The sequence below is a fragment of the Pteropus medius genome, unplaced genomic scaffold (genome assembly GCF_902729225.1).
Source record: "Pteropus medius unplaced genomic scaffold, Ma_sr-lr_union100, whole genome shotgun sequence".
In the NCBI taxonomy this organism is placed as follows: Eukaryota; Metazoa; Chordata; class Mammalia; order Chiroptera; family Pteropodidae; genus Pteropus; species Pteropus medius.
The window spans coordinates 2136672-2152904 of record NW_024347793.1 but is presented as its reverse complement, the minus strand read 5'-3'; the positions used below and the strand labels follow the sequence as shown (position 1 = coordinate 2152904).

At 45.0% G+C, this 16233-nt stretch overlaps 1 protein-coding gene across 2 annotated transcripts in view; it reads right to left on the bottom strand.

The window, feature by feature from the left end:
• Positions 1-379: 379 nt before the first annotated feature.
• VAV1 (vav guanine nucleotide exchange factor 1) overlaps positions 380-16233 on the bottom strand; it is a 56739-nt gene continuing 40885 nt past the window's right edge. Inside the window, exons 20-27 of one of the 2 annotated variants that reach the window (XM_039878537.1) lie at positions 14167-14303; positions 13753-13818; positions 12350-12381; positions 8232-8348; positions 6430-6517; positions 4474-4588; positions 3025-3173; positions 380-929 (exon numbers count right to left, since the gene is read on the bottom strand). In XM_039878537.1, the coding sequence (XP_039734471.1) occupies positions 876-929; positions 3025-3173; positions 4474-4588; positions 6430-6517; positions 8232-8348; positions 12350-12381; positions 13753-13818; positions 14167-14303 (758 nt within the window). In that variant the 3' untranslated portion in view covers positions 380-875. Of the gene's footprint in view, positions 930-3024; positions 3177-4473; positions 4589-6429; positions 6518-8231; positions 8349-12349; positions 12382-13752; positions 13819-14166; positions 14304-16233 lie in introns of both variants that reach the window. The other variant, XM_039878536.1, reaches the window with a different exon arrangement.

The following is a 16233-nucleotide window of genomic DNA, read 5'->3' as shown; positions in this document are numbered from 1 at the left end:
GAAATGCCCAGCCTACACAGTGATCGCCTTGAGGAATGAAAAGGATTGTGATTAATAACCACACCAGGCGTTAGCCAGGGCTACCCTGGGTAGTCCAGGATGTAAAGCCATTCCACTCAACATTTAAGGAAAAATAGCCAGATGTCTTGGATGTGCCCAGAGGGATGTGGAAGATGCAGAGGAACCACAGGTGAGGCATAAGCAATGATATCTCAGCAGGTGGCAGGGTGACAGAGGATAACCAGCAGGTCCCAGCAGTCTCCCCAGCACCCTAGTGCCCAAGCCCCTGAAATGTCAGCATGATCTTGGGGAGAACTGACTACAGAGACCCAGACTCAGCCGAGATGAAGCATCTACCACGCAACAGAACTCGGGGGGCTCCGAGTAGCAATTAAGTTCTATAATTAAAAAGCAAATGAGTTACATTTTTGTGACCTGGAACCTGTGAGCATAAAATTATTTCCTGCTACCTGGGGGGTCCATTTCCTTCTTCAGGTCTTCTTTTACATGGCAGAGGAGGTGATAAATCCAGAAGACGGGGTTTGGTGGGTGGGCATTAATCTGTGTCCCAGAGCCACTTCCCACCTTCCCCTTCCAGGTCCTTCTGAACCACACCGGTTCCTCCATTTATCATTTTATTAAATGCAGTTGCCTTGAGCCCTGCCTCCCTAAGGGGCCTCAAGAGGAAATCAGTGTGTCATAAATTAACCATGGCAGGGCATTGCCCCAGGAGTCCCGCCAGCTGGACGCTGGCCCTCCACAGTCCGTCTCGGAGTCTCGGCCCGCTGGGACCTGTCACAGCCCCTGACCCGGCAGCCTGCTCATCCTGGGCTCGCAGCCTGCAGTTTCTCGTCTCTCTGCCAGTGTGCCAGAGCTCAGCAGTATTCAGAATAATCTTCCTCCACATAGTTGGAGGGGAACCAGCCAACCTGGGAAAAGATGAGGAAGTCGTCAGGGCAGCCACCACACTGTTCCTCAACATGCCGGACAGGTTCTTTCCCTCTGCAGGGCCTTTGCACCTGCCACCCCTGCCACCCAGCAACCACATGCCTCACATACGCACACAGCTGACCTCCTCTACCACTGACAGTTCTGTACACACGTCGCCTTATCAGCAAGGACTTCCTAATCATCCTACTTAAAACTGATAACTCCATCCGCCCCAACACTCCTAGCCCTTTTTCCTTAGTTTCTCCACAGCACTTATCACCATCCAACTGATTGTAGGTGCTATTACTCAGGGCTCATTGTCTGTCTCCACACACACACCCCAACATTAGCTCTGCGAGGCAAGGACTTCTGTGTCTTGCTCACCACTGAGTGCCAAAACCCTCAAATAGCTCCTGGCACACAGTAGATTCTTAAAGAGTATTTGTGGATGGATGGATGGATGGATGGATGGATGGATGAATTCTTTACAGCCCAGACCTTCCTAAACACCCCAAAAGGTTCTCTCAAAACCTAACTGTCCTCTACTGCACACTAACCTTACCCTCCATGGTTCTTAGCAAAACTCTTCACCTAAACAATTATCCAGGTCGCTTTTTCACATGTTTCCTCTCAGTAGGATGTAGGCTCCTAACCCATTTGTTTTTATTCAACAAATACTGCTAAGAAACCATTACAGTAAGGCTAGGAATTCACCAGCAGACGAAATAAAGAAGACTCTCTGCCTTTGGGAGACAAAAGTAAGAACCAAACAGAAGCAAACTGTTTTGGGAAACCTTGAGCTCCCTCTTGACAGTCCGAATATAGGCAGGCAAAGAAGTCCAAAAGATGAAAGTGGTTAGTTCCAGCTCTGCCTCTTCCCTCATTCAATATTTACTGAGCGCCTACCATGTGCCAGGCACAGTTCCAGGCACTGGAGACACTGCAGTGAACAAGACAGACACAAAACCCTACCTCTTCCTGTTCTCCAAACATACCCATCACTCTCACCCCAGGGCCTTTGCACAGATTGGTCCCTCTGCCTGCTTTCCCCCACTCCATCATGACCTTTTTACCTGGCTAACTTTACTTATCCCTCAGTGATAACCTTGGCCTCCCAGAAGTCATCCCAATCTGCTCTTGGGTGGGTCAGGAGTCCCCTTGGGTCTCTCCTGCTGCTCTATGATTCCCCATTGCAATTCTGACCACTCAACACTGTGAGTGCTTGGTTATAGGCCTATCCTCTTCACTGGACTATGAGTTTCACAAGGGCAGTGATTGTACTGAGCTCGTTTTTGTCTCCTCAGCACCCAGCAGGATGCCTAGCACATAACAGGTGCTCATCAAATAGTTATAAGTTGCATCAATCTCTATGTGCCTTCCTCCTCTTGACCAGGGAAGACTTCCCCACCTTCTCCATTCCACAATTCCAGTACAGCTTGTGGACTCTGAGAAAGAATCCACCTATGAAGAAGGGCTCCTGGTGGCTAACTAGCTCACATTTAAAAGTAAAGCCTAGCAGCCATTTCTTAACAGCGGCCCCTCACACAAACTGCACTTCAGGGAGAAGCCTGCCCTGAACTGCCTGCCTGCATTATGTTCCTGGCATCTGAGCCTGGGACTTCCGTCTACATAAGTCATCTCCCCTCAGACTCAGGGAGTACACTTTCCCTTCCCACCAAAGCCAGAAGGCTATGTTTCCCCGGTTGGACTGGGATCACTTCATAAACTATATAAATGTTTAACCAATGTACCGTATACCTGAAACTAATTTTAAAAAAAAAAAAAGGTGGAACAGAGCTGAGCAGGCTGTGCAGGCTGAGCAAGCTGGAATGGAGCAGGGCCACCTCACCTCGGGGACTCCTCCGGCCATGCTGCTTCATAACTGAGCTGTAACACTATTGAGCTGTTCTCACAGCTATGTTGTACCACAATTGAGCTGTTTGCACTGAATGAAGTGTCTTTCTTCACCACATCCCAAATTAGGGATTCCTGTTGGAACTGAGTTGGCACTGATGACCATTGGTTGACAAGCTCTACCAAGGCCAGCTCACCCCAGCACCCTTGCTTGGGCTGCCAAGCTCCACCCTGACTCACCCGGCCATAGATCTCCCCTCGCCACCAGCCTTGTTGCCCCTTCTTGTTAAGAATCTTGACGATGTCACCCTCCTTGAGGTTCAGCTCCGATCGATCCCGGGCGCAGAAGTCATAGCGGACTTTGGCTGTGCCAAAATATTTGGTGCTTCCTGCTGTATAGGGGAGAGCAGATATAGGAGAAAGACCTGGAGCAGGCACCCATCCACCAGCCAGGAGCAGTGTGAGGGCAACGCTCTCAGAAGGATAACACCAGGATGAAGGGTCTCGATGCTTCTTGGTTCAGTGTTGGGTGCCTTGTGCTCTGAGGGCACACAGCTGTACTCCCAGAATCATCCTCCCAGCCCGACCAGCAATCAAATTTAAAATATAATACCACTTATAAATTTTTAAATGATTTGAACATTTATAGTAAAAAAAAAAAATACACAGAGGAAAGATGGGGGGAAAAACTATTATACACTGTTAAATATTATCTTAAGAAGGACCAAGGGTTGAAAAAGAGAGGAAATGAGAGGAAAGATAAGCAGGAGAGAAAGACACAGAAAATGTTTTATGGTACAATATTAAGCAATATTGCAGAATATAAAATTAATTTGTAGTATTTCTACAAATGTGCTAAGATTGAACACCCATATATACACCAGGACAAATTAGTAACACGCAGACAGAAACATTTATTTGACTGAGTGATGAGAATAGAAGCAATTTTTGTCATGGAGTCCTGATGTCATATTGGTTTTGCTTTTTCAATAATATAACAGTATAATAATAATTAATTTTTAAACATCTCTTAAAAAAATTTTGGACAAAAAAATGCAGGCAGTCTGCAACCCATATGACTTTTCTGAAAAATGTACTTCAGAATGCACTCCAGAAAATTGAAATTTGAATCAAAATAAGGAATTTAAAAAGTAAAGAAAAACATAGAAAACAAGAAATATAGATGGTCTAAATAATTCCTGATACTGTATATGGGAAGTTAAATGCAATTGTTAAGAAAGGATTCTTAAAATATATGTCATAATCATTTTAATTCATAGCAAACTATATCCAAAACTTTATATAACTTCAACAAATATGGTGGGTGAGAGATGCAAAGGAAAGAGGAATTAAGAGTGCACTAAAGGTCTTACCTTTTTCTGAAAGAAGGTTATAGATACTAATTAATCCTTGCTATTGATACAAAAATATAGGCTTAAAAGGTACAGGTAAGGACCCTTCTGGTTCTCGGTGTCCTCATCTTCCCCAATACAAAAGTAACCCCTGTGCCACCTTCCATGCAAGCAAATGAGGATGCAAACCACCCAAGAGCAAAGGGACAGACAGGAGTGGGAAGGGTTCCTGCTGATTCACAGATATGGCCTCTGCATGCCCACTGGAAGGAATGTCCAAGGTATCCCCAAACTTTCCCTCCATGATGGAAAGGAGCTGGCGCTGCAGGCCTCCTACCTGCTGGTTTGCTGATGGCTCTCCTCTCGGGCTCCTTGAAGGGGAACTGTAGGGTGGTGTCCAGAGACTTGAAGCAATCCTTTAGGGAGTTCTGCTGGTAAAACTCCACCAGCTCCTGGAAGGAGGACAGTAGAACAGATGCTCTCCCAGCGGGCCAGCCCCCAAGGGGGCAGAATTCAATTCCTCACGTGAAGCAGGCCCCCCTTCTGGCCTCCCTGGAAAGTGACTCCTGAATACTCCCCATGATGGGAAGCTCATTCCCCTTCTATACAGCCAAGACCATTTGAGGGGAAAGAGACCACTTTGCCTAAAGCCAGTTCTCCTAATAACCAATCCACCTCATGAGAAATTTACCAAATAATCAACTTGCCTAATGACCAGTACACCAAAATCAGCTCCCCTGTGGATGCCAAGTACCTTATTTTTATAATTAATTATAATAATAATAAATGCTATTTATTAAGCACCTAATACGTGTTGGCTGGAGTACTGTTTGCACATCATCAATATATCCTAGTAATCCTGAGAGGTGAATACGTTCATGATTCTCCCATTTTATAAAAGGAGAAACAGGGTCATAGAGAAGCCAAGTCCCTTGTCCAGAGTCCTACAGCTAGAAAAGGATGGATCAAGAACTCAGCCCCAGGGGAGGCAGTTGAATAGAGTAGGTAAGACCTGGCTTCTGAAACATGGCTGATCTGAATTCAAGTCCCAGATTTGTTGCATTTATGAACATTTCTTTCACAAACGCTCAAGCTGATTCTAATAATAAGGAAACAACCCAGGCAAGTCATAACCAAGGGACATTCGGTAAAACAAAATGTTTGAGTTTTACAGTTCTAGACTCCAAAATTGCCAATATCATGAAAGACCAAAAAAATAAATAAATAACTGGAGAACTATTGCAAACTAAGGGAGACAAAGGAGATAAAAAACTAAATGCAATGTGTAATCCCTGATTATATCCTAGAGGAAAACAGCTATAAAAGACATAACTGGGGCAATCGAGGAGCTTGGAAAATGGACTGTATACTAGATAATAATTCTGCATCAATGTTCAACTTCCTGAATATGATAATGATACTGCAGTGAGGAATGAGACTGTCTTGGCTCTTTGAATATTCATGCTAAAGTATTTACGAGTGAAGGATCTTGATTTCTACAACCTACTCTGAAGTAGTGCAGAATAAATGTGTGTGCACGCGTGCGTGTGTGTGTGTGTGTAGAGGGAGAAAGCAAAAAAGGCAGAATATTAATAATTAATAAATCTAGGTGAGAGGTTTACAAATGTCCATTATACTCTTCCAGTAACTTTTCAGAAATTCTTCAGAAATAAAAAATGGGTGTAAGGGGGACATTTTTCAGAATAAAAAGTTTGGGGAAAAAAAATATTTGTGGAGTAAATTAACAGTCTCTAACCTCTGGGGAATTAAGAATCACTGTGAGGATCAAATGAAACCTGAGACACCCCCCCCCCAAAAGAATGCTAATATGTGCAAGATTCTGGATTTTCTTGATTGCAAGAATCCACAGACCTAGAGCAATGGACTTAAAATGTCTAAAAGACAATCCAAAATTACAGGGCACCAGATAGAAGCAAACCGCTTGAAAGGCATTTGAATTCTCAGTCAAACGATTAGTAAACAGATGGGGCAGAGATAAGTCTTGCAGTCTGATGGTAGCAGGGGCTCTGCTATTCTGCAATACTAGATCAGGACTACACCTCAGTTTCACCCATCTGTAAAATGGGAACTCAGAGAGTGAGTTGAGGGCATTAACTGGAATCTATCTGTATCATGTCTGACACTCGATAAGTGCTTTGTAAACGCTCGCCGCTGCTATTTATCATCATCATCATCATCAATCATTAGGGGATTGAGTTTAAGGCCAGTTAATCCAAAGTACCCTTAGAGGTAGTCCCTGGGAGGCTGGAGTTAGGGGGCGAGTGGCCCTTACCATCAGTCCCCGGAAAGCCTTCTTCTCTGTAATCCGGTACAGCCCTTCTGCTGTCATGATTTTAATGTGCTTGACCTCAACATTATACCTAAAGCAGTGAGAGAGAGGGCCAGATGGTCACTGGGCCTTGAGGCTGGGGACTCAGCCCCCCCCTCAACCCCAGGATACACCCCTGACCATGGAAGAAGCAATTTTGACTCCTTCGAGGAGGGGGCAACCATGGGAGCCCAAGGGCTGAAGCTGCCTCCTGCTGCCCCAAGCTGCCCCGCTCCCACCCCACCCCACCCCGGGCCCTTTACTGCTCTAAACTCATGTCTTCATTTCTTCCTCTAAGCCTTTATGTCTTCCTAAAATAAGGGGAGTCATCTCCTGGACTCACAGGGCTGTTGATAAATCAGAGAGACCTTGAAACGAAAGCAATGTTCTAGAATAGGATGAGATCTATACTTCCACCAAAGTGTGAGACCACAGAATAATAAGGACATGGGAGAAACAGTCACTTCCGGCAATATGGAGAACTAAATATAACCAAAACACCCTCCTACTACAGAAAACCCCTAAAATGCTGAGAAAAAAGGGCTGAGTTCTCAAAAAAGTAAGGGAAATTCCCAGAGGTCAAAAATGAGGACAAAACTGAAAAGTAAGCAGTAAGTGTGAACTGCCACCCTAAGGAGTTTCCTAATCTTAGGAACTGTGAGGCTTATGTCTTGATGATCACAGAAACACAAGAGGAGTTGCTGGGTCCCCGTAGGGTGGAGAGTTGGCCTGAGACCCACCTGTAAGGCTAGACTGGCAAAAAGTTGTGCCTTCGGGAAAAGAGGTGGGCCAGCAAATGCCACCCAGCAGCCCAGAGGGGTTGGTAAAAAGCTTGTCTGTCTCAGCCCCAAAACAGAAAAGTCACCCTTGCAAATTCATAACCTCAGCCTGCCCTCACGTGGTTTTGGGGTGTCAAACAAGGAGGGTTTAGGCTGTAATAAAGAATAAAAGGCATTTATTTGAGCAAAAGGATTACAGTCCTAGAGACACAGATTCAGGAAGCAACCAAACCGCGCTCCAGAGAGAGCAAAGAAAGGCAGGGTTTATAAAGGCAAAAGCCTCAAAGTGTTCTTTCCTGCAAACGAAGGGACACTGGCTAGAGTAACAGGACTTGATTAGTTCAATATGCAAATGAGGGGGATGAAAACTACAAGGAGGAGGTCAAGTCCACAGATGTCCACGCAGCAGTGGTGGTTCAGGATGCTTGTGCCTCCCTCGGCCTTGAGCTGACTTCAGCAACAGGTCAGCAGCTTAATAGCAGCTCTGAGAACTGAAGCACAAGATGTGCAGAGGCCCCACTTCCCCAGCAGCCTCCCGACTCTCTTAGCAAAGTTTGTTCCCTTTTTTTCCCCCTATTATCGGGGTTTGGATTTAAACCACCTGTGTAGTCTGAGAAACTAAAGAATTAACCTAAATTCTCTTCACCTGAAAAGGAAATAAACCAGTTGTTTCAACAGAAACGAATGCAAAATCTCTGGACAGCCACGCAGCAAATGATCTCCACCGGGGGAGGCCCACTTAAAAACACAAAACTATGAAGCCAACAAGGTAACAAGTCACCACTAGCGAGAAGCTGCACTCAGCACACACAAGCATGAGACGGTCTGCGAGACTTGGGTTCAGCTGACATTCTGTCTCTTCCTAGAGGATGTAAATGCTTTCTGAAGCATCTCTTGGAAGCATATCTCTTTTGTGTGACTGCATCCCCTTCCTCCCAGACAGCACCCAGGTCACAAGGGGAAATGAGTCAGGGAGGGAGGAGTTACTTAATGCTGATGGCAAATTCCGCGGCATCCTTCACCCTCTGCCGCACCAGGAACGTCCCATCTGAGCGGTTGGTGAGGATGCTTTCTGCTCCAGCACGTTCCATGGGGCCAGCGTACCTGCCGAGACACATCAAGGAGGTCCACAGAGTCCCCATGCCCGGGCTCCCGTCCTGCTACACGGAGGCCACTCTTTCTTCCAACCATGTGATTTTTTTTAAGTTGGTGACAGCCTGGGTCCAACAGCCCTTAGACACTTCCCGAGGGGGAAGATACCTACCAAGAAGGCTCCTACCTGGGCTTGACTTTAAAAGCAGAGCCTAGCAGCCATTTCCACACAGGGGCAAACCGCACTTAGAGAGAAGCCTGCACTGAACCGCCTGCCTATACTGCGTTCCTACCATCCGAGCAGCCCTTGTCAGGGTTCCTGGAATTGTATTTTACCCACATCTTCACCAACCCATTAGATCAGCTCCATTCCGACCAATCAGGACAGTGCCTTTAGGACCTGTGAGGATTTGGAGTCCTCATCTGCATGAGGACAGACCAATCGGGGACCAGGGACGGGGACTTCTGTCTGAGTGGCTCCACTCCGGCTTCTGGGGTACACTTTCCCTTTCCACTGATGGCTGCTTCCCAGCTGCAGCTAAAACACCTGAGTCTCCCCCACAGAGCAGAGCTGTCTGGCCAGAAGAGGGGCCTCACCCCAGGGCTGCCTCACAGCCCTGCGGCTTCATAACTCAACTGTAACACTATGGAGCTGTTTGCACTAAAGTCTTCTTCACCCCAAACTGGGAATTCCCGTGCACGTTGAGTTGGCACCAATGACCAGCTGCTGACAACACTGACAGAAGCCCTGAGGAGGCGGTGGCCAGAGTCCAGAAATGGGCAGTGAAAATCCAACTTCTAAGTCACATGCAAGGTTCGACACATGGACTGCATGACATAACAAAAAAACACCGTCTATTTGATCTCTGCTCCCATTTCCTGGCACATACTCCTAGAACCTTTAGGATCCTCAAAGTAAGATGCCTCTTTTTGTATGCTAATGAGATGACTGGGGGCTTCTGGATAGCACCTGTCAGTGGTCCTGGTGGCCAGAGGGACCACCATGTGATTAGAGGATTGGAACTTTCAGCTCACTCCCCACCTCCAGGGAGGGGAGAGTCTGGACGTTGAGTTAACTACTAATGGCCAATTATTTAATCAATCAGGTCTGCATAATGGGGCCTCTATTTGGGGGGAAAAAAGAGCCTAGGGGAAGGGGTTTGGAGAGCTTGTGCTGGTGGAGAGTTAGAGGTCTGTGAGGGTGGTGTGCCTGGAGAGGACAGGGAAGCTCCAACCCTTCCCACACCTCTTCCATCCAGCTGTCCCTGAGTTATATCCTTTCATAAGAAACTGGTGACCTAGTAAGTAAATTATTTTTCTGAGTCCTGCGAGTTAGTTAGCAAATTATCCAACCTGAGGAGGGGGTGCAGGAACCCCCCATGTAGAGTTGGTCAGATCAGAAGTACCAGAGGCCCAGACTTGTGGCTGGCATCTGAAGTAGGGGGCAGTCTTGTGGGAACTAAACGGAGTTATAGGACACCTGGCTGATGTCAGAAGTGGATAAATGTTTAGTGTGAGGAAAAATCCCACACATTTGGCTTCAAAAATATTGAGAATGTGAGTATAGTTTTTTTTTTTCTTTTACTCTGGAATTTGGTATTCCTGGACAGGCAGGCATTTACTGTGTCCACTGTTTGCCCAGCTCTGTGGTCACCGGGACAGAAATAGGGTGAGGAGGGTGAGGCACTAGCCTTTGGTATAAAATTTAAAGGAGGAGCTTTTAAAAAACCTCAGTCATCAAGATAAATAATAAGTATTTAAATTTTAACGCAATTTTTTAAAAATGCAAAAGCAGCCATAAAAAAAAAAAATGAAGTGTTGACACTCGCTACAGCTGGACGAACCTTAAAAACATAATGCTCGGTGAGAGAAGCCAGACGCAAAAGGCCACTTGGTGTGCGAGTCCATTGATATGAAACGTCCAGAACAGGTACGTTCACAGAGACAGGAAGTGGATTCCTGGTTGTCAGGGCTGAGGAGCTATAGGGGGTGATTGCTAATAGGGACAGGGTTTCTGTTGGGGGTGATGAGAGTGTTTTGGAGCAAGACAGAGGTGATGGATACACATTATTATGAATGTACTAAATGCCACTGAATATCATTGTGAATATGAATATATTTATGCTGTAAACATATATAATATATGGTAATTATAGATAATATGTAATTATAGATAACATATAAGCGTAAATGTATACCATAAATTTAAATACATAGCATAAATAATACACATTAATTACAGACAATACGTAATTATAGATGATACATAAATATAAATATATTTATGCTGTAAATGTAAATATGTAACAAATAACATAAATATGTAAATGTGAATATAAATATATTTAAGCTATAAATGTGAGTATGTAACATAAACAAGTTAATTATAGATAACATATAATTATAGATGATATGTGTTAATATGAATATATGCTCTAAATATAAATATGCAACAAATAATATATATTAATTTCAGATAATTAATTATATATTATATGTAAATGTAATATGTAATAGAAATGTAGATATTAATACAAATTCCTCTTTCAATCGTTTATTTTATGTGTGTTACTTTCACTTCAATTTAAAAAATGAATGCAAAAGAAATTTTATGATGAACAAAATGTCCAAATTTTAAACGAAGACAAGATCTGATTCCACACTTCCCTGGTTCGGCACAATTCACTTTTTCCTACTCCCAGCCTTGTCATATCTGATCTTTATTTACAATTTGGATATTTCGCTCATTGTTTTTGGCTTGCTTCTGATTTTCTTAAATATTTAATTAAAATGTCATGGAGTGTTTTGGTGCCCCCTTAAATTTTGCACACACAGCAAGTGCCTCAGTCTCCTCTCCCCACTTCCGGCCCTGGTGACCACTTCCCAGCAGGGGAAGGCAGAGTGCACACAGCCTGGAGAGACCACAGCTTAAACCCTGCCTCTGCCACTTAGTTGCTCTGCGACCTCAGGAACTGATTTTGCCACTCTGAGCCCCAATTTCCTCTTCTAAAAGGAGGGTGATAAACCCACCCACCACAAAGGAAGATTTTTGACAAGAGGCAATAATGCAGTTGAAGCACCTCCTACGTGGAAACGGAGGTGTTAGTAAGCCCACTGTGTCACGATTTTCGAGAGGCAGGGACGTCAGGCTGTGGCGTCGGGCCAACAGGCCAGAGTCCCATCTCCACCGCTCCCTCGCTGTGTAACATTGAACAAATCACTTCCCCTCTCTGAGCCTCAGTTTCGTCTTTTGTAAAAAGGGAATTCAGAATAGCACCTACTTCAAAGGGCTATTACGAGTGCTGACAACTGGTCATAAACACAATATTGTGTTACATCACCTCTGAGATGCCAACAGTCGTAAAATGCACCGTTCTTCTGTGGGCCGTTACAAAATAAAAATTACTACCCATAAAATTAGGTAGAAGACTGAGACTCCATGAGAGATGTTAAACCATGGGGGGCAAGATACATTTCAGAATGGATGAAATGTGATAATAGCTCATGGTAATAAGAACAGATAGTCAAGTGCTTATTGTGTGCCAGCTGTGAAGCCTCGTGATAACCCTATAAAGTAAATATTGGTATTAATCCATTTCCAGAGAGGAAGGCTGAAGCACAGAGAAACTGAGTTACTAGCCCAAGGTCACACAGCTAGGAAATGTTGGAGTCAGGCTATGAACCCAGGTCAGCGGGCTCCCGAAGCAACACTATAAAGCTCCACCCCTCAATGCTCTATATGCAGTAGGTGCTTAAAAAAAATGAGGAAACAGTTCCCACTGCTACTACCATCTTCCTGCCAGTGAGACCATAATCTCCGAAGATCTGGGACCCTCCTTTGTCTGCTCTCTCCTCAGCAGCCCCCAACATGAGGCTGGACCCAGACGTCAATGTCCAAGGTTCAAAGACTGAATAAGGGATGGGCTTGGAGGCCCCTCCCATGCCCAGCCCAGGCACGCCCCACCCTCCCAGAGGAGCCTCAAGCTGAGAGTAAGAGGGGTGGTGCTACTTACCAGAGGTGAACGGACAGGTCCTGAGGGGGACCCTGGGGACACAGACAGAGACTGAAACTTGGAGCAAAGAGCACAGCTTGGCAACAGACTGCAGGACACCTCATTCGTTCATTCATTCATTCATTCCACTACCATTTACTGGAAGTCAATTATGTGCCAGGAACCGTGCTGTCCACTGGGAATACCGTCCCAGAATCTAATGGGAGAGACTGGTCCCCAAATATCAAACAAATCAGGGGTCGTCCAGCCATTTGTTTTGGCATGACCCTCAAGCTAACACAGGTTTTTACATTTTTTAATGGTCGACCAAAAAAAAAGACCAGTATTTCTTGGCACATGAAGATGATATGAAATTCATATGTCAGGGTCTATAAATTTAGTTTTATCGGAACGAGGTCATGTCTCTCATTTACAGATCGTCTACAGCTGCGTTGGCACTACTGTGGCAGAGTCGAGCAGTCACAAGAGAGTATCTTGCCCACGAGGCTGAAAATGTTTACTGTCTACCTACAGAAAAAGTTTGCCAATCCCTGATCTAAATAAATATAAAAAGGTACATTTCTACCCCCTCAGACCTATCAGGATGGCGACAAAGAGAGAGGGGGCGGGAAGGAAAGGGGGAGAGAGGTGTGAGGGGAGAAACGGGAGAGAGGAGAAAGAAGAGAGGAAAGAAAGAAGGAAGGAGGGAGGGAGGGAAAGGAAGAGAAAAAGAAAGAGAAAGGAAGAAAATAAATGCTGGCAAGGGTGTGGAGAAATTGGAACTGCAATTGCCTTACTGGAAGGAATGTAAATTGGTACAGCCTTTATGAAAACAGATAGCACTTCCTCAAAAAAATAAAAAATAGAATTACCATATGACCCAGCAATTCCTCTTCTGGGTACATACCCAGAAGAATTGAAAACAGGGACTCAGACATCTGCACACCCATGTTCACAGCAGCATTCTTCACAATAGCCAAAAGGTGGAAGTGACCCCAATCTACCCATCGATGATGAATAAACACAGTGTGGTCCATCCAGACAATGGGAATATTATTCAGTCTTAAGAGGAAGGAGATTCCGATACCCGCTGCTACACAGATGAACCTTGAGGACTTTATGCTCAGTGAAGGATGAGAGACACAAAAGAACAGATACTGTGTGATTCCAGTCATATGAGGTCCCCAGAGGAGTCAGAGTCATAGAGACCGAAAGTAGATGGTGGGAGCTAGAGGCTGAGGGAGGAGGGGAGGGAGTGAGTGTTTCATGGGGACAGAGGTCGGCAGAACCTTGAGCTTGAGAATCCCTTGCCATAATGTACAGCCCCGTCACTATCTCAGGGGTGTCTCCCCAAGCCTGCCTGCCCTGGCAGGAGCCCCTGTGGACTCTCTGGCCCCCAGTCCGTCCAGATTCAGGGAACTCACATGCACGTAGGGCTTGACCCTGTTACAAGGAAACCAGCCAACTTCATTGGTAGCCGTATTCCTGCCCTAAAAAGCCAGGAGGGAAAAACATGGACAGAGAGGTTACAGGCATCCACATGTGTGTGTATCCATCTTTCCACCCATTGGCCATTCTCCCTGTCCATCTCTATCTCTGTGGCCTGGATGATCTAAAGAGGTGCCAACCAGTATCAACTTCCTGGGAGGATGACAGTTTGGAAGGACCAGGCCAGCCCCAGAAATCTCCATCTACACCACCCTCCCTAGGTGCCTCCTCCAGACAAACCATCCCTTGCCAGAGTCCAGTGGGGCCATGACCCCACTTTCCAGAGCCATCTACACCCATAAACCCATGCTCGGGTGCTTCTCCAGCACCCTGACGGCCCCAGCCTGTACCTCCCACCAGTTCTGCTCAGCCTCGGCCTTGGTGAGCTCCACGATATCTCCAGGACTGAGCCGCAGAAAAGGTCCAAAGGCTCCTGGGGGTGGGGGAAGCCCATAGTACTCCTGGCACACCTCCATCTTGGGCAGCCCTGGAAGGCAAGACAGATGGTAGCACAGTGCGATTTTCAACCCTGGGTCTCGCCATCCACCAAGATGGCAAAAATTAAAGAGATTGACAATACCAAGTGATGGCCAGGACAGGGAGTACCCGGAACTCTGCTCTGCTGCTGGTGGGAATCCATTTTGGAAAACTGTCTGGCAGTAGCTACTAAATAGATGTCTACCTTATGATCCAGCAATTTTTCAAGAGAAATGAAAACACACATCCACCAAAAGTCATAGGCAAGAATGTTCACGGCAGCCTAATCCACAATGGCCAAAACTGGCAACAAACCAAACGTCCTCAATAAAATGGATAAACAGTGCCATATAATCATACGATGGAGCACTACACATCAATGAATCTCACCAACATGTGCTGAATAAAAGAAGCCAGATGCGGTAAGAGCACATCCTGCAGGATTTCACTCTTAGGAAGTTCAAGGACAGGAAAAGCTAACCTATGGTGACAGAGTCAGATAGAGGTTTGCTCTGGGACGCAGGCGGGTACTGACGGGCCGAGTGTATGACCACCAGCACTGTCCCACACACCTTCTGTGATAATGGAATGTTCAATAATCTATGCTATAGCCATTGGCCATCGAGCACTTAAAAGGTGGCAGGTGTGACTTAGTGAAAGGATTTTCAAGGTTATTTAAATTAACTTCAGTTTACGTTGAACAGCACAGATATGTATTTCCTATCTGGATAAGAAGTATATATATCCTGGATGTATATAAGTGTACATGTATACATATATACGATGCATATAAGCATATGTATAGGACATATATGTATGTAATGGATATATATACATACATATACACACTCATATATATTTTCTCCTATTGAAGACCTTTGGGTTATTTCTGGGGTTTTTTTACAAATAAAGATGATATATACATTTTTAACAAATAAAGCTGATTTTTATGTATTAATATTCTATATATAAATGTTGTATATATTTCCTTCTATTGAAGACACTTGCATTGTTTCTAGTTTTTGACAAAGCTGATATATACATTTTCATATAAAGTTGATTATATGTTATATATTATATATGTACATATATAATATAAATATTATACATATGTACATATACATCTCCTGTTGAGGACATTTGAGTTGTTTCTAATTTTTGACTATTGCAAATAAAGCTGAAATATCTATACCTATATCTATCTATAGATACAGACGTATCTATAGATAGATATAGATACATAGATAAACTGAGTCTTTACACTGACTCTGTACGACTATTAACACAGGGTTGGTTTCTCTCGGCCACAGCAAACTATTTTCACTTCCTTCATAATGTCTTGCTCTCTAGCCTCCTAGCCTTTGTGCACGCTGTCCCCTCTGCCTGGAAAATGTCTGCCCTCCTCCTCCCTTGACTCTTCCTCCTCCTTCGAGTGTCCACCTAAATGCCTCCTCCTCTGAGAAGCCTTCCCTGAAGGCACGGATTCATCAGGTTCCCCATTCTCAGGTGCCGGAAAGCCCTGTAATTCGCCCTCCACAACTGTGATGACTCAACAAGAGTCCATCCCGGTTGCCAGCCTGGCGGTCAGGGAGGTTAGGCAGCCTGGCAGTTTTAGCTGTCATTTGCCCCAAATGGTTTATACAATAGATACTGAATAAAAGTTGCCCATCACCACTGTGATTCCACAAAAACTGTTGACCTCTGACTGAATCTAGCCTTTCCCCCTGCCACTGGGCTAAAGAAAAATTCTGACTTGGCCAAACTGTATCTTCTGCTCAGTTTGGGGAGGAGACTTTGCTGGAATCACCATACTATAACAAGGTTATAGTATGTTGCAGAACCAACAGGAGAGGGGACGAGAACCACCCGAGGTGTTCGTACATCCCCTTCCACGTGCTCGAACAAAGCAGGTAAAGAATCTCAACTAGTTATTTTAAATC